Below are 24,038 nucleotides of genomic sequence, written 5' to 3'. Positions count from 1 at the left end.
ACCAACCAACCTACCAATCAACCAACCAACCTATCAAATAACCAACCAACCAATCAACCAACCAACCAACCACCCAACCACCCAACCACCCAACCAATCAACCAACCAACCACCAAATCAACCAACCAACCAACCAATCAATCAACCAACCAACCTACCAAAAAACCAACCAACCAATCAACCAACCAACCAACCAACCAACCAACCAACCAACCAACTCAACAGCCAACCAACCATCAAACCAACCAACCAACCATCCAACCAACCAACGACTGCTACAGACATCACAGTAGGTACACTAAACTACGGGAATAATATTCAATCGTTTCATAAACTTTTTACCAAATAAAATCCTTCTATCGATACAAATTAGAATATGGGTGATGGGTTCGTCCTGTCACGTGATAATTAGCATGCTCGTGCAATGACGTGTCAATGACGTAGTCTAATAATAGCACAATTCTGAAATTTAATTCATAAAAACCAATGGAGAGTTTTGTATTGATGATCGTCATAAAAGTAACAAAATTCTATTTTGCTTGTCGCCATTAGAACGACGTTGTGTAACGTTGAGTAGAAAATGTTGAAATTATCATATCGATATTTTAATCTCAATTTCATCTGCTATTAATTAAAATTAATTATCACTCCAACATCGGAAGAACAATAATTTGATGGTCATTAAGACAAGCTGTGGTTCGCCCTCACAGATAATATTCAGAAGCATTTCACTGATCATCTGCCTACCAGTAAAATAAAGAAGCCCTGTGAGTTATTGATCAAAACCCACTGCAGTCTGTCGCAAATAACAAACAAGCTCAAATTTTCTACGTCCCATTTATATGTAATAAATTTCTAAGTCGAAATGAATCAACTCTGAATTATGATTGGTTGATGACAGCCAAGGTCTGACCACGCCCCTCATTCTATTCTTTGCTCCGCCCTGTTTCGGATTAATTACCCAGTCCACCCACAATAGTATGGCAGAATATAATGACAGCACTCGTGAGTTCCGACTAGAGAATACACAAGAAGCTTGGCAGCACTGTACTCCGAAGGAAAAATCGACAAAACTGACAAATATCCATTTTGGAAATAAGGAAAAACAAAAGAGACATAATGAACATAAAAGACGTTCCAACACTTTCTATCGTTATTTTGTGGACGATACTGCTACTGTTGCCTGTAAATATACGCGGATTTCCCTATGAATTTCGGGATGACACGTCAGCTACAGGTAAGTTTGGCTTTTCTTTTAAAATACGCGCAAAGTTCTGCAAACGAATATGTACCGGCGCCTTGAAATTTTATTATATATCTCACTGATAAACAGTCGCGTTCACATTTTTTTTTATATTATGAAAAAATACTTTGTAGTAAAAAATTGCAATTTTCATTATCACAATTAATATCGCTGTTTTTAATGAAAATAGAATGCTGAAATATAAACGCCGCTTAAGAAAGGCACATTTACGGCTTTGTCAAAATCTGGATTTATTACAAAACAAAAAACAAAACAAAACAAAAAAAAAACTGAGCTGCTTAACAGATTTCTATTTAACTTCACAAATCTGAATGGAGTTTTATTCGTGTTGTGCTTTTACAATATAAAGGAAATGGAGAATGATGGTGAAGGTCATTTCTTGCTTTTAAAACTTAAAAAGACAGCCGATATTATTCCTATGTACATAATAACAAACACTATGACATTATATATACTTAAAAGTCAACAGTTCGGCTATATACATTGTAGATACGAAACAGTCAACAGCTCGGCTTTATCGATACATAAATTCGGACACTGGTCCTCACAAAACGGACGGTAATTCGGGTATTGATCCTCACATAACGAACGGTAATTCCGACATTGATCCTCACAAAACGAACGGTAATTCCGACACTGATCCTCACAAAACAGACGGTAATTCCGACATTGATTCTCACGTAACAGACGGTAATTCGGACACTGATCCTCACAAAACAGACGGTAATTCGGACACTGATCCTCACAAAACAGACGGTAATTCGGACACTGATCCTCACAAAACGGACGGTAATTCGGACACTGATCCTCACAAAACGGACGGTAATTCGGACATTGATCCTCACATAACAGACGGTAATTCGGACATTGATCCTCACATAACGGACGGTAATTCCGACATTGATCCTCACATAACAGACGATAATTCGGACACTGATCCTCACAAAACGGACGGTAATTCGGACACTGATCCTGATATAACAGACAGTAATTCGGACACTGATCTTCACATAACGGACGGTAATTCGGACACTGATCCTGACATAACGGACGGTAATTCGGACAATAATCCTCAACAAACGGACGGTAATTCGGACATTGATCCTCACATAACGAACGGTAATTCGGACATTGATCCTCACATAACAGACGGTAATTCGGACACTGATCTTCACATAACGGACGGTAATTCGGACACTGATCCTGACATAACGGACGGTAATTCGGACCTCATACACGGACGGTAATTCGGACACTGATCCTCACATAACTGACGGTAATTCGGACACTGATCCTCACAAAACGGACGGTAATTCGGACATTGATCCTCACATAACGGACGGTAATTCGGACACTAATCCTCACAAAACGGACGGTAATTCGGATACTGATCCTAACATAACGCATGGTAATTCCGAAATTGATACTTACAAAACGGACGGTAATTCGGACACTGATCCTCACAAAACGGACGGTAATTCGGACACTGATCTTCACATAACGGACGGTAATTCGGACACTGATCCTGACATAACGGACGGTAATTCGGACATTGATCCTCACATAACGAACGGTAATTCGGACATTGATCCTCACATAACAGACGGTAATTCGGACAATTCACAAACAGGACTTTTGGACATTGACCCTCACAAAACGGACTGTAATTCGGACACTGATCCTCACAAAACGGACGGTAATTCGATCATTGAACCTCACACAACGGACAGTAATTCGGACATTTATCCTCACATAACGGACGGTAATTCGGACATTGATCCTCACATAACGGACGGTAATTCGGACATTGATCCTCACATAACGGACGGTAATTCGGACATGAATCCTCACATAACGGACGGTAATTCGGACATTGATACTCACATAACGGACGGTTATTCGGACATTGATCCTCACATAAGGGACGGTAATTCGAACATTGATACTGACAAAACGGACGGTAATTCGGACATTGATCCTCACATAACGAACGGTAATTCGGAGACTAATCCTCACATAACGGACGGTAATTCGGACATTAATCCTCACAAAACGGACGGTAATTCGGACATTGATCCTCACATAACGGACGGTAATTCGGACACTGATCCACACAAAACGGACGGTAATTCGGACATTGATCCTCACATAACGGACGGTAATTCGGACATTGATCCTTACATAACGGACGGTAATTCGGACACTGATCCTCACAAAACGGACGGTAATTCCGACATTGATCCTCACAAAACGGACGGTAATTCGGACATTGATCCTCACAAAACGGATGGTAATTCGGACACTGATCCTGACAAAACGGACGGTAATTCGGACACTGATCCTCACAAAACGGACGGTAATTCGGACATTGATCCTCACACACAGATGGTAATTCGGACATTGATCCTCACAAAACGGACGGTAATTCGGACATTGATCCTCACATAACGAACGGTAATTCGGAGACTAATCCTCACAAAACGGACGGTAATTCCTCAACAAACGGACGGTAATTCGGACATTGATCCTCACATAACGGACGGTAATCCGGACACTGATCCTCACACAACGGACGGTAAATCGGACACTGATCCTCACATAACGGACGGTCATTCGGACATTGATCCTCACATAACAAAACGGACGAATCCTCACACAACGGACGGTAAATCGGACACTGATCCTTACATAACGGACGGTAATTCGGACACTGATCCTCACACAACGGACGGTAATTCGGACACTGATCCTCACAAAACGGACGGTAATTCGGACATTGATCCTCACATAACGGACGGTAATTCGGTAATTCGGACATTGATCCTCACATAACGGATTGATCCTCACAAAACGGACGGTAATTCGGACACTGATCACTGATCCTCACATAACGAACGGTAATTCGGACACTGACCCTCACAAAACGGACTGTAATTCGGACACTCGGACGGTAATTCGGACATGATCCTCACAATCCACACTCTCATCACATAACGGACGGTAATTCATAACGGACGGTAATTCGGACACTGATCCTCACAAAACGGACGGTAATTCGGACACTGATCCTGACATAACGGACAGTAATTCGGACACTGATCCTCACAAAACGGACGGTAATTCGGACACTGATCCTGACATAACGGACGGTAATTCGGACATTGATCCTCACATAACGGACGGTAATTCGGACATTGATCCTGACAAAACGGACGGTAATTCGGACACTGATCCTCACATAACGGACGGTAATTCGGACACTGATCCTCACAAAACGGACGGTAATTCGGACACTGATCCTCACATATCGGACGGTAATTCGGACATTGATCCTCACATAACGGACGGTAATTCGGACATTAATCCTCAACAAACGGACATTAATCCTCACAAAACGGACGGTAATTCGGACATTGATCCTCACATAACGGACGGTAATTCGGACACTGATCCTCACAAAACGGACGGTAATTCGGACATTGATCCTCACAAAACGGACGGTAATTCGGACATTGATACTCTCATTACATACGGTAATTCGGACATTGATCCTCACATAACGGACGGTAATTCGGACATTAATCCTCAACAAACGGACGGTAATTCGGACATTAATCCTCACATAACGGACGGTAATTCGGATATTGATCCTCACATAACGGACGGTAATTCGGACATTGATACTTACATAACGGACGGTAATTCGGACACTGATCCTCACAAAACGGACGGTAATTCGGACATTGATCGTCACACACAGACGGTAATTCCGACATTGATACTCACAAAACGGACAGTAATTTGGACACTGATCCTGACATAACGGACGGTAATTCGGACACTGATCCTCACAAAACGGACGGTAATTCGGACATTGATCCTCACATAAAGGACGGTAATTCGGACACTGATCTTCACAAAACGGACGGTAATTCGGACATTCATACTCCCATAACAGACGGTAATTCGGACAGTGATCCTTACATAACGGACGGTAATTCGGACATTGATCCTCACAAAACGGACGGTAATTCGGACATTAATCCTCACAAAACGGACGGTAATGCGGACAGTGATACTCATACAACGGACGGTTATTCGGACATTGATCCTAACATAACGGAAGGTAATTCGGAAACTGATCCTCACATAATGGACGGTAATTCGGACACTGATCCTCACATAACGGACGGTAATTCGGACACTGATCCTCACATAACGGACGGTAATTCGGACACTGATCCTCACATAATGGACGATAATCAAATATTTACCCTTACAGATACGCAATGGACAGTAATTTGAATTTGACCAATAAAAAGTGTACTGTACTTCGGACGTTTACCGATGATTGAACAAGGAAAGATAATTTTACACAGTGTTTTCAAAACAATATATTATTCACATAACGTCCCGTTTGTGAAGTAGACTCCTTCGGTTTCAAGGTGTATAAAATCATAAGTCACTATTTTACCATCCGTTAACCGCTTTTGACGTAACAGATTTCTGAACACTTATCTGCCACATGAATCTGTCTGTAATAACACTATTTAGCACATGGGTCGGTGTCGAAAAAAGTCTGGGAAATGGACGTGATGAAATATGATTGTGTTTCTAACGTTGTATTATCGGCGTGAAATCTTCATCTTTGTCGCTAGGATGCGAGAAATCGATATAATCACGTGATGTATGACGTCACATTGACAATCACGGAAAAGGAGGTGGAGAAGAAAGTTAATCGGTTTTCTAACACCATTAGGCATTCCTTAATGGTAAACCTTGTCATGATAGAAACAAAAAATATCCCCTCTTTTTTAGAATTGTTTTTTATTATAACTTAATGATAATGGGGTTTTCGATTGAGTATTCCGATTGTAGACTTCCGAATGTACCATTGATAGCAATTTTTGACGTAATTAGACTGTGTGAGAAGTACACGGTACAAATGGACTGACATTAACACATAAGTGAAAGACTCTTACATGAGCCTGGTTTATACTGTAAGTAATATCGACGGTATGATCCAACATTGGTACTGGATCCTAACAAACAAATGGTCGTTAAATTCGTATTAATGATAATAGTAATGATGATATACTGGACGCAGGTTTATTAAGCCTATATATCCAGATCAGAATTAAAAAGAATTAGCATCCCGGATATGGATCAGTGTGTTATTGTCTAGTTCATGATTATAAACACATTCAGTTTGCCTCCACTGTTTATCCAATCGGGATCCCTCCGTTTACTGAGATAGAAATGTCATCAATGAAGTAATAGACAGTACGTACAACCGAATTCTCCAAATTTCAAGCAATCTGCTCCTTTATGAAAGCGTAAGATATTACTTAAGTAACATTACAAACAAAGAACACAATAAAAAGAAAAAAAAAAACACATTATAATCGTTTTGATCATCCCTTCAGATGATGGAAGCTGAAAGACCTTTATAAAAAAATCTTATGGTATTTTATCTTTGAAAGAAGGTAAATCAAGTATAAATTGTGAGGTAAATGTATCACCATATCGAGAATTACCTCAGAGAGGATATCTAATTCACCATCTTTCAAACATGAGCTTAAGATGGTTCATAAGCCGGATAGGTGTTGTCGGGACTCTTTATGTGTTATCTTATTAGTTTATCTTAGTTACATGTTCTTTGTGTGTAATGTAACATGTCTTAGTTACATGTTCTTTGTGTGTAATGTAACATGTCTTAGTTACATGTTCTTTGTGTGTAATGTAACATGTCTTAGTTACATGTTCTTTGTGTGTAATGTAACATGTCTTAGTTAATGTTCTTTGTGTGTAATGTAACATGTCTTAGTTACATGTTCTTTGTGTGTAATGTAACATGTCTTAGTTACATGTTCTTTGTGTGTAATGTAACATGTCTTAGTTAATGTTCTTTGTGTGTAATGTAACATATGTAATAGCTTGTTCCTTGATCAGAAGTAATCACCAAACGCTTTATAATTGGTTTTGCTACCCCAGTTTACAATATATAGATAACTTCTCTCTTACGTTATGAAGAAAATGCCCCAATATTTACCAAATTAATAGATTTTCAATTGTAGAAATTGAACAATATCTATTTTTCACATGAGCAGACACAATTTGATTATTTTACATCTAGAGCTGAAAAAGCGGAAACGTAGGACCAGGTTGTAAGTGTATTAACAGACATTGAACACCTGCTCAAAAGGCATTAGAGAATATCTAAGTAAGACTCACTGAATTTATCACCCAGACTTCCTTGTTAGGATGGCAGCCATCTTGAATGTAGTATAAGTCTTCACGAGATCAATTGGAAATCAAACGTAATGTTTCGGTCCCTTAAAATGTTTTGTGCATCGACTGCCATTTTTATTATCAGTTTAAAGTTTTTTGTATGAATGTGTTGGTAGTTTATGCTGAAACTGTTGATTATTTTCGTAACGAAAAAGACCTAAATTCCCTTTTATACAGACAGTTTGTCTTGTCCGATACCTACACTCGTAACATCTCGACAACATCAAATTCCTTTCCCACTTCTATTCATTTAGAAATGACAATTTTTACAACTTTTCGAGTAAATTACCTCCCTCAAAATGGCTATTAAGACAATCGATGGCTGTTTTAAAGGTGATCGATTTTGATATATACTTAGTAAACCTTCTCATAGTAATTATGGGTGATGGTACTTAAGATCACATGCAAGCTTACGGAAATTGAGCCCAGAGATTTTTACTTAAGCAGAAGATAATAAAATATGTGACCATTGATCTCGAGAGGATTTCTGTACAACTGGAATAGAAATGGCTCACGTGAAGATATGTAAATAGCGTATGTACGTATTCAATACATGTGTATGGTCATATTCAATACAGGTGTGTGATCATATTCAATACAGGTGTGTGATCATATTCAATACAGGTGTGTGCTCATATTCAATACAGGTGTGTGATCATATTCAATACAGGTGTGTGTTCATATTCAATACAGGTGTATGATCATATTCAATACAGGTGTGTGATCATATTCAATACAGGTGTATGATCATATTCAATACAGGTGTGTGATCATATTCAATACAGGTGTGTGATCATATTCAATACAGGTGTGGGATGGTATTCAATACAGGTAATACATTCTGACATGTGATTACCGGGTTGGTTAATTCCTATATATTCTGACATGTGATTACCGGGTTGGTTAATTCCTATATATTCTGACATGTGGTAACCGGGTTAGTTAATTCCTATATATTCTGACATGTGGTAACCGGGTTAGTTAATTCCTTACATATTCTGACATGTGATCACCGGTTAGTTAATTCTTATATATTCTGACATACGGAAACCGGGTTATTTGATTTCTAAATATTCTGCTAAGTTGACTAGTGGTAGCCTTCCTAGTTTTTGCCTCAGTTCTAACAGAAATTCCGATGTGTCGACACTTCCCTCCTGAGAAAGCTGATCCCCGAATGATGATCAGTAGGCGGTGAGAAGTGCAGGGAGGATTAATGTATTAACTGGATAGAGGGTCGTTTCCTGTGTTGTATGAAATATGACATTATGTGATTAGTGTAGGTAAGCTGTAGCATCCTGATGTCTGAAAATGTCCTGTGTTTTCTTCAACCATGCATCTCAGCTAAGGTTAAAACATCACTGTTACCTCAGACCTGTACAGAATACAGCCTTAACACAGCATTACTGTTACCTCAGACCTGTACAGAATACAGCCTTAACACAGCATTACTGTTACCTCAGACCTGTTCAGAATAATCTTTACACAGCATCACTGTTACCTCGGACCTGTTCAGAATAATCTTTACACAGCATCACTGTTACCTCAGACCTGTACAGAATACAGTCTTAACACAGCATTACTGTTACCGCGGACCTGTTCAGAATACAAACTTAACACAGCATCACTGTTACCTCGGACCTGTTCAGAATAATCTTTACACAGCATCACTGTTACCTCGGACCTGTTCAGAATAATCTTTACACAGCATCACTGTTACCTCAGACCTGTTCAGAATAATCTTTACACAGCATCACTGTTACCTCGGACCTGTTCAGAATACAAACTTAACACAGCATCACTGTTACCGCGGACCTGTTCAGAATACAAACTTAACACAGCATCACTGTTACCTCGGACCTGTTCAGAATAATCTTTACACAGCATCACTGTTACCTCAGACCTGTTCAGAATACAGTCTTAACACAGCATCACTGTTACCTCGGACCTGTTCAGAATACAAACTTAACACAGCATCACTGTTACCGCGGACCTGTTCAGAATACAAACTTAACACAGCATCACTGTTACCTCGGACCTGTTCAGAATAATCTTTACACAGCATCACTGTTACCTTGGACCTGTTCAGAATAATCTTTACACAGCATTACTGTTACCTCAGACCTGTACAGAATACAGTCTTAACACAGCATCACTGTTACCTCGGACCTGTTCAGAATAATCTTTACACAGCATCACTGTTACCTCAGACCTGTTCAGAATACAACCTTAACACAGCATCACTGTTACCTCGGACCTGTTCAGAATAATCTTTACACAGCATCACTGTTACCTCAGACCTGTTCAGAATACAGTCTTAACACAGCATCACTGTTACCTCGGACCTGTTCAGAATACAGTCTAAACACAGCATCACTGTTACCTCGGACCTGTTCAGAATACAGTCTTAACACAGCATCACTGTTACCTCGGACCTGTCCAGAATACAGTCTTAACACAGCATCACTGTTACCTCGGACCTGTTCAGAATACAGTCTTAACACAGCATCACTGTTACCTCAGACCTGTTCAGAATAATCTTAACACAGCATCACTGTTACCTCAGACCTGTTCAGAATACAGTCTTAACACAGCATCACTGTTACCTCAGACCTGTTCAGAATACAGTCTTAACACAGCATCACTGTTACCTCAGACCTGTTCAGAATACAGTCTTAACACAGCATCACTGTTACCTCAGACCTGTTCAGAATACAGTCTTAACACAGCATCACTGTTACCTCGGACCTGTTCAGAATACAGTCTAAACACAGCATCACTGTTACCTCGGACCTGTTCAGAATACAGTCTTAACACAGCATCACTGTTACCTCAGACCTGTTCCAGAATACAGTCTTAACACAGCATCACTGTTACCTCGGACCTGTTCAGAATACAGTCTTAACACAGCATCACTGTTACCTCAGACCTGTTCAGAATAATCTTAACACAGCATCACTGTTACCTCTGACCTTTCCAGAATACAGTCTTAACACAGCATCACTGTTACCTCAGACCTGTTCAGAATACAGTCTTAACACAGCATCACTGTTACCTCGGACCTGTTCAGAATACAGTCTTAACACAGCATCACTGTTACCTCAGACCTGTTCAGAATAATCTTAACACAGCATCACTGTTACCTCGGACCTGTTCAGAATACAGTCTTAACACAGCATCACTGTTACCTCGGACCTGTTCAGAATACAGTCTTAACACAGCATCACTGTTACCTCAGACCTGTTCAGAATACAGTCTTAACACAGCATCACTGTTACCTCAGACCTGTTCAGAATACAGTCTTAACACAGCATCACTGTTACCTCGGACCTGTTCAGAATACAGTCTTAACACAGCATCACTGTTACCTCAGACCTGTTCAGAATACAGTCTTAACACAGCATCACTGTTACCTCAGACCTGTTCAGAATACAGTCTTAACACAGCATCACTGTTACTTCAGACCTGTTCAGAATAATCTGATCACTGCATCACTGTAAGGTAGCAGTACACAGTTTCTCGGTGTGGTCATGGGTGATTTTTTTGCTCATTAGATTACCCCATTATAAAGGTTTTAATTAAAAATGAAAGAAAAAAAAATCCTTGCTAAAATTGGTCCTGTCATGTTAAAGTGGACAATGTGGGGTTTCATTTTTTTCAGGATAATATTTTAGCTTTGTGTTGGAGATAACTATTTGGGCAGTCTCGAATCTGTGTCTACGCACCAAAAACTAGCTTTACAGGAAGTGAAATTTTCATAGTGTTCACATGTGGTCATGTTATGAAGAATTTCCGAGTTGGAATTTGCTGAAATGTAAGTACTTTGTTACCATGACAGTGTTGTTGATTGTAAGATAGGTGTTTAGAATTAAATTTCTCCTAGAAAGTTGTAGTGTTGGGTTGGAATTAGCAGTATTTTTGCATTTTTAGCATTTTTTCAGTAGGTAACCATGACAATCAAATGTCAGAAATCAGAGGAAATTTTTTTTTTACACAAATTTCATCTCTCTACTGTTAATGTAATTGTTATATAGTTTATAAATATATATACATGTAATGATGTATTTTCCATAACCAATCTGCTATATCTGTATATCTCAAACATGACAAATAATTTCAGGAAAAATGCAAATTAACTGTTTACTGCTACCTTACCTCAGACCTGTTCAGAATACGGTCTTAACACAGCATCACTGTTACCTCCGACCTGTTCAGAATACAGTCTTTACACAGCATCACTGTTACCTCCGACCTGTTCAGAATACAGTCTTAACACAGCATCACTGTTACCTCAGACCTGTTCAGAATACAGTCTTAACAAAGCATCACTGTTACCTTGGACCTGTTCAGAATACAACCTTAACACAGCATCACTGTTACCTCGGACCTGTTCAGAATACAGCCTTAACACAGCATCACTGTTACCTCAGACCTGTTCAGAATACAACCTTGACACAGCATCACTGTTACCTCGGACCTGTTCAGAATAATCTTAACAAAGCATCACTGTTACCTTGGACCTGTTCAGAATACAACCTTAACACAGCATCACTGTTACCTCGGACCTGTTCAGAATACAGCCTTAACACAGCATCACTGTTACCTCAGACCTGTTCAGAATACAACCTTGACACAGCATCACTGTTACCTCGGACCTGTTCAGAATAATCTTAACACAGCATCATTGTTACCTCAGACCTGTCCAGAATACAGTCTTAACACAGCATCACTGTTAGCCCGGACCTGTTCAGAATACAATGAAACTGAAGTCTGTTACTGACGAGATTAAGGACTTGGTCTAACTGTTTACTCACCGGATTAAGGACTTGGTCTAACTGTTTACTGACCGGATTAAGGACTTGGTCTAACTGTTTACTGACTTGATAAAGAACTTGGTCTTACTGTTTACTGACTGGATAAAGGACTTTGTCTAACTGTTTACTGACCGGATTAAGGACTTTGTCTAACTGTTTACTGACCGGATTAAGGACTTTGTCTAACTGTTTACTGACCGGATTAAGGACTTGGTCTAACTGTTTACTGACCGGATTAAGGACTTGGTCTAACTGTTTACTGACCGGATTAAGGACTTGGTCTAACTGTTTACTGACCCGGATTAAGGACTTGGTCTAACTGTTTACTGACTTGATAAAGAACTTGGTCTTACTGTTTACTGACTGGATAAAGGACTTTGTCTAACTGTTTACTGACCGGATTAAGGACTTGGTCTAACTGTTTACTGACCGGATTAAGGACTTTGTCTAACTGTTTACTGACTTGATAAAGAACTTGGTCTTACTGTTTACTAACTTGATAAGGACTTAGTCTAAATGTTTATTTACTTGAGTAAGGACTTGGTTAAACTGTTTACTGACTGGATAAAGGACTTAGTTTAAATGTTTACTGACTTGTTTGTGGAGGACTGGATCTGTGTACTGTGTATGGGTCCAGATAAAGACAAAGAAAATCAGTAACTCCTCCCCCTCACCCCGATAAAATCAGTAACTCCTCCCCCTCACCCCGATAAAATCAGTAACTCCTCCCCCTCACCCCGATAAAATGTCAAAACAAAACAAAATGTAATCAACAACATCAACAACAAAAATAATAAAAAACAACAAAAACCATAAACATAAACAGAAAATAAGAACAACAATATTTTTTTAAGAACACCAGTTCCCTCTCCAAAAATTAAAAAAAAATCGTAAAAGATCAAAAGAAAAATCTTGAACGTAGATTGCAAACTCTTTTTCTGTTATTGGTTTTTGTCTGTGGGTTTTTCCTATATCCGACGCCTTCCAATAACAGCTTGGACATATTATAGATAATTCATCAACACGAAGCGTAGAAGTAATTAAATATTCTGAAGGCCATAAGTAACATTTGTCAATCAATATTCATGAATACATTGACTTAACTATGTAACATTTTATCTGAAAATAGAAAAGTTAAGGTGTTGGTTGTTGTGAAGCATTCCGATGGGGACGAAGATATCGTTAAACATGGTACCGGCTATCATTACGTGTCAATAGTCGATTTGAATTCATAGTCTGTCCGGAACGTCGGAGTCTGAATATTAAATTCACCTCCTATATCAAAATCTCCTGCCAATGTTAGCGCCACCTTCTGTATCTCTAATCCTCAGGTTACGTAACTAACTTTATTTTTTGACAACAGTACGGTTTGTTAATTGTTTAAGGGTTTGTATCATTTAACATACTGTAGACGAAATTTGGCATATCGATTTAATGCTGTCAAGTGATATTTATTTATTTATTCATTTATCTTAATCTTTCACATAATTATTTATTTCTACCCATCTTTCACTTCTTTATTTATAATTTAATTCATCATTCATTTATTGTTATTTTTTTAATTTGTTTATTTCATACGAGGAAGATAAAACAAAATTATTGGTGAAGTATCTGGAAATGAGCTGTATTTTTGTTAAATGTGAATCTTTGGGAATCAGACGAGCACAAAGTAACGTTTTAATTAATCAAAAGAGTTTTTAAATGTGTTCAAACAGTTACGATCCATGATGAATTATCAAATGTATTAGAGTCCTAACCAAACAACTTACAGTTTCTGAGTTACGTTTAGTCTTTAGCGTGAGTGAGGGGTTCGATCATGGACTTGTCGCTATGGAATGTATGGACGGATATGTTTATTAAATCTGAAAGACAAAAGGGACAGATTAATCACTATTATTCTGTTCGTACGAAAAGTCGGATGAATATTCAACAAGTATGATGCAACATTAAAAGTAAACAGATTTTGTCGCTTTCTTGGAAGTTACCATATATGGAAAATTCAGAAAATATGTCAACTCAGAATTTAAACATGGTACGCTAAAATTATCAACTTAATTGGTTGTGTGTTATTTCAATAAAACATAAATACGTTTTCCGTCTTCAGAACTCTTTGTTTCAAGAAAGTGCGAATGTTTCACGTGCGGGTTTTCTCCGTTTTTGCTTTGATCCTCTCAGTAGGATCAATTATTGTAATGGCACGCTCTTCCAGACAGTGCTTGTCGTATTTTGATATAAATGCACCACAATATCTCCACGGTAGGCAGAAAAGATTACATTATGGGAATCAATTAGGACGGACAGATTTCTTTTGTTCTTCAATGATGACGATCGCACGCGCCTTGGGATCCTGAACTTAAACACCACACCTTGTGCGAATCTGAACGACATATTCATACGAAACGTCATCAGCATATTCTTTATCTACCACTATACTAACGAAACTGTAGGCGAAACTGCTTGGATCAAAGCATTTAGAAGCTGTTAACATTAGGTCCACATCCGGAATAGTCCATTTCGTATGGTGTTGTCTGCTAACACTGAATAAAGAAGGATTGAACATTCGATCCTAAATCGTACCAACAAATAAATCGATGTCTTAATTTTAACACCCATGTAGCATGATTGACCGTTTCCTTCAATACCTATATGTAGGTATCAGAATTGTAGAAAGTTTACAAAGGTCGATGGGGCTTATAAGATCAATACAAAGATTCTTCAACTGTCAAACATCTCTTAAACGTTTGTGGTTTAGATGCCGAGATTTTGTCTCGGCATACTTAGTCTTCTTCTTCTAATGCTTAAATAACATCATTTAGTAAGGAAATATCAGAACGAAGAGCTAGTATGCAGAGATTGCAGGTAGTACACTCTAACATCAGATACTCTTCATTCAGAATTTACGCGGCTGCTGAAAGTGTTCGCAAGGCTTCATGTTGTATGCATGCCATTAAATCAGTTTTATTTAAACAATTTCCTTTCGCATTGGATGGATTTTTTTCTATGTGTATGAACTACACTGGTAATTTTTTTTTTAAATTCAAATGAAATTTATACATGTACAAATTTGATGAATAAAAAAGATTTATTGAGTTTAAAACAAGTCAATGTCTTTTAATGCTGTTTGGAATTGCTTAAACATATACAACATATTCTATAAATTTGTATCGGTCAATAATTGTGACACGTGCGGGATGGGAACCGAAATATCACGAGGTCGGTGACTTCATATTTCCTTAGAAATAGTCCTTTCAGACTCGGGATTTAATGATGGATGGTGTGGTGAATGCAATAGGGTTCCTTCCTATATCTTGTTTTCAAACTTCTTTTTGGGAGATCGATCTTATGTACAATTGAAGAGTACGAGTGGACAAACATGATGATAAATATGGCAGCGAATCTCCATGAAATGGTGAGAGAGATGAGTGCATTACTCTAAGTATGATGTTTCACTGATATAATATTTGGTTGACATCGATGTTTAATCGAGAAAATATTTATGTATACATTGAAATGAAACACATATGTCCTGATTAATTGACAAAATCTCTTGTAATAAGAGGAAATAAAGAATGTCTGTCTGTCCGTCCGTCTGTTCACAGGCACCGGCGACACTTCTACAGTCACAATACGATTCGGCGATTTGAGTTCCTAATGTTCGATCTACATACTTTTATAGTAATTGGTAGGTATTGTAGAAAATGAGAAAGAGACGTCTGCTTGGAATATTTACAGGGCCATCATTTTCAAATTCATTGACTTGCTTACAGAAGATATCTAATCAGGATTTTTGTCGCTTGGTGCATACCCGCGAACCCTATCGTCGTGCTTACACAGTGATAATATATAACCTGACCACTTACTTTTATTTGGACCATAAACGTTATGTTATTTATAACTATTACAAAAACAAACCGTCAGCTTATATCAATCACTCTTGTTGGCCAAGATGAAAGCCCGAGAGGGGTCTTACTGTGGGAGGAAACCGGAGTAGTTGGCCAAACTCACGTAGTCGGGCAGATGACTCTACCCTTAACTGTCCGATCAAACATTGTGGAACTCCATAAATATTAGAGATCATATGCTCATTATTACAACTCGGCAATGACAGATTTTATATCCGTAATCATTCTCAGCCGATTAAGTCCTTTGTAATCCAAAAAACGATAACGAATTTATGACAAAGCAATATCGCTGTGATGGTTTTCCCGCCCGCTGTTCCGGCGTCAATCTCGCTGTACTACAAATCGTGCTTATCGGCTTTGTGATGTTTGTACCGTGTAGGTTAATTGTGTGTCAGATTGTGAAAACAAAATCTATTTAATAACACTCGAATTTCTCGCGACCATTGTTTCATGACATTAGTCTCCAATAGAAATTAGACTAGCGGAACTGTTGACATCCGAAATGACTTATTAGTATTTGATATCGTACAGTACAGTAACTCTTGTCGACAAATGGACAATGTCGGCGATGTGAACAAACAGGTATTGGGTTGCGTGTGTGTCACTCCCAGAAACTGACTGTGCGTCACGTAAGCTTCGAGATAAACACCATTGTTTTGTGATAAAAAATCAAATGATATTAAGTGTTCAAGTTTCATAGTTCAGCATCAACTGATATGTTTGTTTATCTGAAAATCTAGTTAATAGATTGTTATGCAGCTTATTTATTGTGATCTATTTTGATTTATAACTTATTCTGCGCCCTGTCTTTATGTTAGCCAATGTTCAGCCTTGACTTTTTCAGCACCCTGTCTTTATGTTAGCCAATGTTCAGCATTGACTTATTCAGCACCCTGTCTTTATGTTAGCCAATGTTCAGCATTGACTTATTCAGCACCCTGTCTTTATGTTAGCCAATGTTCAGCATTGGCTTATTCAGCACCCTGTCTTTATGATAGCCCGTGTTGAGCCTTGACTTATTCAGCACCCTGTCTTTATGATAGCCCGTGTTGAGCCTTGACTTATTCAGCACCCTTTCTTTATGATAGTCCGTGTTGGGCTTTGACTTATTTAGCACCCTACCGTTATGAAACATGTTGCACTTTATCTTCATGGTATATTTTGCTACAACACAGCTTTATCCGTAGCACCAAGGAAATAGTTTCTGGTCTTTAAAGAACAACTCTTTGCTCAGGGACTTCTATGTACAATGCCAATCTCTAAATCTAAAGCTATACACACTGAGACTACGATAACACTGGAAAAACAGCTGAGACTCGTAAGATCTCGGAATCTCTTTATATGAATCATGGACACAAGGGTTCACAAGAGAAATGTCCGACTTCCCAGCCCAGTACATGTGTGTAGGTTTCAGCTTGTTTTCATTATATCTCTTTCTTTCTTTGCTTGTGTTTTGTTACGATTGTTTTCTGTTTAAAGTGACATCACAGTAAAACTATTTTTTCACGGCTAGATTTTTCATTTTTGCCGATGTATTACCTAATGAACAATGACATTTGGTTTTCGCTGAATTCACACATAAAGAGGCCAATTAAAAATTATAAAAAAGGAAATCTTCATCTGTTGATCACTGTAAAATTTCTGCGTCATGTATGATGACGCATGGACAGAAAAACACCGTCATCTTTTAACAAAAAAATGCCTCCCGCCTGAACCGGTCACGACAAAGCTGGCGATTAGTGTCACTTATTTCGTGATACAAATTAACTTAGCGATACCAAATAACATGTTTCACACCCGTATCAAAATCAGGGCCAGTCTGTTACGTTACGGAATTAACGTACAGCAAATAAAACCCAACAGCTAGGTTAAAATTCAACAATTTAATAACAACAAATAAATTCTATGCAGTAAAATTACAAATATTGTGCAGGTGTACAGAGCTAGCTACTAATTATGAAAAGTCAGAACTTATATTTCCGTGGAAGTCCTCCAAATTCAGAAGAATTCACAATAAATTGTCCAGAAAACAGGGTAACCGAAGAATAATCCAAGAATTGTTTCCTCGCTGGGTATATATAAGTGCAAGTTCACAAGGCACTATCACTAAATCACTGTACAAGTCCACACGTCACAGACTGAAGTCTCAAAGTAAGCTCACTCAAGGTGTTAATACTTCAAAAACGCTCCTCAGGCTCGGTTCCATCATGTTTATATACACTAAAGGTTTCTAGAAAGTTCTTTTATAGATGATTCTAGACTGGTAGGTACCTACCTTGTTTACATGTGTCTCTAGAAACTTCCGGAAACACCCAGGTCATTCTATTAACCGAGCTTTCTAGATTTATAAACTTCAGGAAACACACAGGTCATTGTAGTAACCGAGCTTCTAGAAAAATCTGCCTAGCACTATCTACACATATTGTGACAAATAATTATAAGGAGTTTTTGATGTAAACAATCAATATGATACAATGCATGTAAACACGGCACATCTGAATTTGGTTTAATACACAACATTTATACATAACACACCCCTCCTTAAAGAAAAAGAAAGTTTTTCTTTTGAGGAAAAATTTCTTTTGACCTGAAATTCCTAAACTCTAGATAAAGCATCTGCGACAACATTGTCGTTACCTTTGATATGCCGAATGTCAAGGTTGTATCCTTGAAGGCTTAAACTCCATCTCAGAATTCTCTGGTTTTTGTTTGTCATTTTTCCGATGACTGTCAATGGATTGTGGTCTGTGTATACTAACACAGGAGAAGCAGTAGTTGACAAATAACCTTCAAATTGGTTCAGAGCCAAGATCAAAGCCAAACATTCTTTTTCAATAGTAGAATAGTTCTTTTGGTGTTTGTCAAATTTCTTTGAAAAGAAACATATAGGGTGATCAACTTGTGAATCATCTTCCTGCATGAGTACAGCACCAACCCCGACATCACTAGCATCTAAATACAGTTTGAACTGGCGAGTTTGACAGTATGACTTTGACTTTTTCAAATGCACATTGGCATTTATCAGTCCAAATAAACCTGGTGTTTTCCTTCAACAACCCAGTTAAAGGTTCCGTGATAACAGAGAAATTTTGACAAAATTTGCGGTATAGCCAGCCATACCAAGAAATCTCATTAGTTCTCTCCTGTTGCGAGGAACAGGAAAATCTAAGATTGTTGCTACTTCAGCCTTTACAGGTCGTATCTGTCCCTGACCTACAGTGTGACCTAAACGTTCAACAGTTGCATGCCGAAATTCACACTTTATCAAGTTAACAGTCAGTTTCATACTTGTTAGTCTGTCGAAGAAATCCCGAATGCGTTGAACATGTTCCTCCCAGATGTCGCTGTATATGATCACATCATCGATGTACCCATCACATCCATCCAGATTTCTGATGACATTGTTCAAAAGTCGCTGAAACGTTGCTGGGGCTTTGATGTTTGGTCTCGACATGACGAATATTCAGAGTAGGTAGATATCGTTCTAGAGAGCTCTGATGTTTTGACTCAACATGTCGGGAGTTGACAATAGGTAGATATCGTTCTAGAGAGCTCTGATGTTTTTACTAGACATGTTGGGCGTTGTTGACAATAGGCAGATAACGTTCTAGAGAGCTCTGATGTTTTGACTAGACATGTTGGGAATTGACAATAGGTTGATATCGTTCTAGAGAGCTCTGATGTTTTTACTAGACATGTTGGGCGTTGTTGACAATAGGCAGATATCGTTCTAGAGAGCTCTGATGTTTTTACTAGACATGTTGGGCGTTGTTGACAATAGGCAGATAACGTTCTAGAGAGCTCTGATGTTTTGACTAAACATATTGGGCGTTGTTGGCAAAAACAATTTTGTTGATTTCTAAATAATAAAAAAACGATTGATCTGTGTAAATATTAATTTTATATACATATTTACTGTAAATCACTTTTTGCGTGTGATTTATTTTCGAGTTAATACAGTACAGTGCAAAGACAGCTAGTACAGAAATAACTCTAGATGACATCCATACTGATTCCGTTGCCGACATTGAAGTCCATATAGCTTATAGTTCTTCATTCGCGAAAGTCATTTCTAGATCATCGTTCGCGAAATCGTGTATTCGCGAAGATTTCTGAAGAGGTAAGTTCGCAAAATAAAGTATTACATTAATAGTAAAGTAGTTGACGAATCATATACCGTGAATTGGAAAGAGTATTACATTAATAGTAAAGTAGTTGACGAATCCTATACCGTGAATTGGAAAGAGTATTACATTAATAGTAAAGTAGTTGACGAATCCTATACCGTGAATTGGAAAGAGTATTACATTAATAGTAAAGTAGTTGACGAATCCTATACCGTGAATTGGAAAGAGTATTACATTAATAGTAAAGTAGTTGACGAATCCTATACCGTGAATTGAGTATTACAGAGTATTACATTAATAGTAAAGTAGTTGACGAATCCTATACCGTGAATTGGAAAGAGTATTACATTAATAGTAAAGTAGTTGACGAATCCTATACCGTGAATTGGAAAGAGTATTACATTTATAAAGTAGTTGACGCAAATTGGATATTACATTAATAGTAAAGTAGTTGACTTATACCGTTTGGAAAGAGTATTACATTTATGTCTATCCTTTTAATTCTTTTCTACCCTACGGTTGATACGCTCCTATCACTGTCTTTGTTTTGCTTTCCTGCTGACCACGTATACTCAAAGGTTGGTTAGGGTTAACTAGGTTAGTGAAAAATTTAATTTGCTGTCACTGAAAAGTACATTGGCATTCAAAGCAAAACTAGCTCATTAAAATACCAATCTGACCTGTATCAACAAACTTCTAAAATATCAAAAAATATTCTCATCATTGCTTGATTCATATTAAAACATTTCACTAACCACAGTTTGACTTTAACAAAAGGGACCTGATTATCAGCGATTTTTGTTTGAATGTCGTCCTTATTACGGGTGTTAGTAGGCTCAAAGTAATCAATTTTCTGTTATCTGTATTCTCTTGGGTATCAGTTGTCCTTCACTTCTGGTTAATACAAGTTTGAAACAAAGTCTCCGGCATACATTTCTGTTTTCATATACATTATCGATGGCATATGAGAAATTGGTATATTGTATTTACTGAAAAATGTATTTATACTGAGAAATTGGTTGGGTTATTATGATTAACTCCGCTCGAACCTATTGACCGATGTCAGTCAGGATTCGTTTACATGTTATTATTGTCTTGTGGATTTCGAAATTTGGAGTAACCGGAGTAGACTACCGATAACATTTTGAAATGTGGTTAGTAATTTGGTTACTGTAAAATTGTTCTTATCGTGGAAAAGATAGTGCCATTTAAAACAGTAACTTTGTTATCTTGTTTCAGTAAGACAGCTGTTCAACATATCAGTTTACAACGTAAAACATGTAGTTCGAATTTGACATGATAATTTTGTAGTAAAAACAATAAAAAAAAAATGGTTTGCAACTCGGGATCGGAATTTTGAATTTAAACAAAGTGGTTGAAAAGAGGATACCAACGCATCTATACGTTTTCTGTGTACACACTGAACACTTGTACAGGTCCCAACATGTGTGAAGATCCTTGGCACCACACATCACTTCTCCACAAATTAATCGTTCTCATGTGCTGCTGACAAGATATAAACTGTTCCTGAATGCCTTGTTGACATAGGCTTTATACAACCACCCCTATCCACTTACGTACGTAATCACGTGGTTCCTTCATATCTTAGTCCCATGTGCAGCTTTTGCATACAAAATGATTATTAGAAATATGACGTATTTGACGTTGTCAGATTTACGTCCTTCCTATCAGCAGAGGTCACTTTACTTTTTGTTTCCTTCCCATAATTTAAACTCCAAAAGCCATAAAGCTAATTGAATTCCTTGGTTTTCTCACACCAGATCTAATCCATTGATATAATGATGCACTTCTCAAATATGCAGCCTTTCAGATAATGGAAAACAAACACTTTTTATCAACCAATCAGATGGCTTGTTGTATTCAAGGTTTGCTGTGTATAAAGTAATTTTTTATGGTTTCCGCGTCGGTGGTTCAGAAGCAAAAAGTGCCATATTTAAAACAGAGCTGAATGAGAATTCTTAAGTAATATTGCGAAGAATTTGTGCCACATCTCACGAAAGTAAAGAAAATAGGTACACTTGGTTGAAAGGATGATAAATACGTATATTACATAATTACAACGTTTTATGAGGTTGATCCATGATTCTATCAACGAACAAAAAACACAATATTGACCGTAAAAATGGGAACAAATTACTAAATGACCGCAAGCGAGACTGCTGACGGAATGTTAATAAACAACATTTACTTGGAATTTAACAACGGTCTGCGCGAAAGTAATTCGTCATAGAACTGTTTTAATGCGGAAATCGGGAAAATTTGTAGTCATTTTTAGCTGCTGTAAGATCGTCCAATATTGACATGCTACGCTTGTTGTTTTAGTCTCACTTTCATTTTATTTTCTTATTTCGAAAAATCAGACACACTAAAGAGGTTCTTCGTCTGACATGTTAAAACCAGTTATACCACGTATTAATGCTTTGATATCAATAATCGTATTTGAAAACCAAAAGACACAAATTCTTAATTTTGCCATTTTTTTGTTTATTTTTTTTTTTTGTACCACAATCCAGGGGTAATTGGGTGGGGAGCACATTGATACATTGAATCAATATCAACAATATATGGCTTATGGGATGTTTCGTTGAGTGACTAAATGTTTCAGATACTGAACCTAGACATAACAGTAAACTGACAGTACATGTTCTGTTTAGTTACAGTGGCGTGACTTTGGTCAGATACCGACTTTGGTTAGAACAGTCAAGTTTGTCAGTAATAGCGTATATAGACATACAACTGTAGCTAACAGTCTTATTGATGTGTTTAAAATAGCCATGAAATTGGGTATAGCCGATTTATTATTTAAGCATATTTCAATATCAATATGTTAAAAGAATGTATAAATATTTCCTTACAATAATGATGAATCGTGTTATTTTTTATACAAACAACTTCAGTCGGGTGTCTTCTGTGCTGCTTCCTTAACTACATCTATGTGATTTGAGCCATGAATCCATCTAGAGACAGTTTTTAGAACTATAACTTATTCATTCGTAAAAGTTCATTCATAAGATATCTCAAAACTGAGTTATCAGAACGCTGCGTGTTCATTACCACATGACGACATCTATTGTTTTTATCTTTACAGATAATGACAGCACGTACCATCCATACAAGAGAAATGGAGACGGACTGACATCCCTGTGCCCTGGAGGCGTCAACAAACTTCGCTGTATACACTCTTACCTAAGTCTCTACGCCAGGATCCAGAATGGACTAACCGATCCCGTGTCCGTTAGAAACATCGGCAAAAGGAATATGCCATATGACAAAAAGGGTGTGCTCATGTGCCCTCCGAGCATGGATAAAATAAAATGTTATGACAACGCTATCGAGTACTACATCCGGGTTATGAAGATGATGTCATCCTAATAAACGTAGATGACGTCATATCTGGCGCATGTGCAGAATGACGTCATACCTGACGAATATGCAGAATGTGATGAGGATGAGAACTTTTGTTGTATCTTACGTTTATTTGTAAGTTGTTTTGTCAGGTGAAAATGAGTCTATTAATAAACTATTTTTGAGATTTATTTTTTTCATAAGAAAATGTTGTTATTTATTTCGGTTATGAACGCATGTTGATAACACATGAAGTGTAACAACAGATTCGTGGGAA

General features: G+C 37.7%; 1 protein-coding gene across 1 annotated transcript; it reads left to right on the top strand.

Annotated features, from left to right (window-relative positions):
• The first annotated feature begins 1,119 nt into the window (after nt 1-1,119).
• LOC132550272 (uncharacterized) lies at nt 1,120-23,788 on the top strand. Its single transcript, XM_060214318.1, has 2 exons — nt 1,120-1,237; nt 23,505-23,788. Exons 1-2 carry the CDS (start codon nt 1,120-1,122, stop codon nt 23,786-23,788), a joined length of 402 nt encoding a protein of 133 aa, XP_060070301.1.
• Nucleotides 23,789-24,038: the final 250 nt, after the last annotated feature.

This window comes from Ylistrum balloti, unplaced genomic scaffold, assembly GCF_031769215.1.
Source record: "Ylistrum balloti isolate Yb309-2 unplaced genomic scaffold, AGI_CSIRO_Ybal_v1 Utg370116, whole genome shotgun sequence".
Taxonomy (NCBI): Eukaryota; Metazoa; Mollusca; class Bivalvia; order Pectinida; family Pectinidae; genus Ylistrum; species Ylistrum balloti.
The sequence above is the reverse complement of the archived record's forward strand: the minus strand, read 5'-3'. Positions and strand labels throughout refer to the sequence as shown.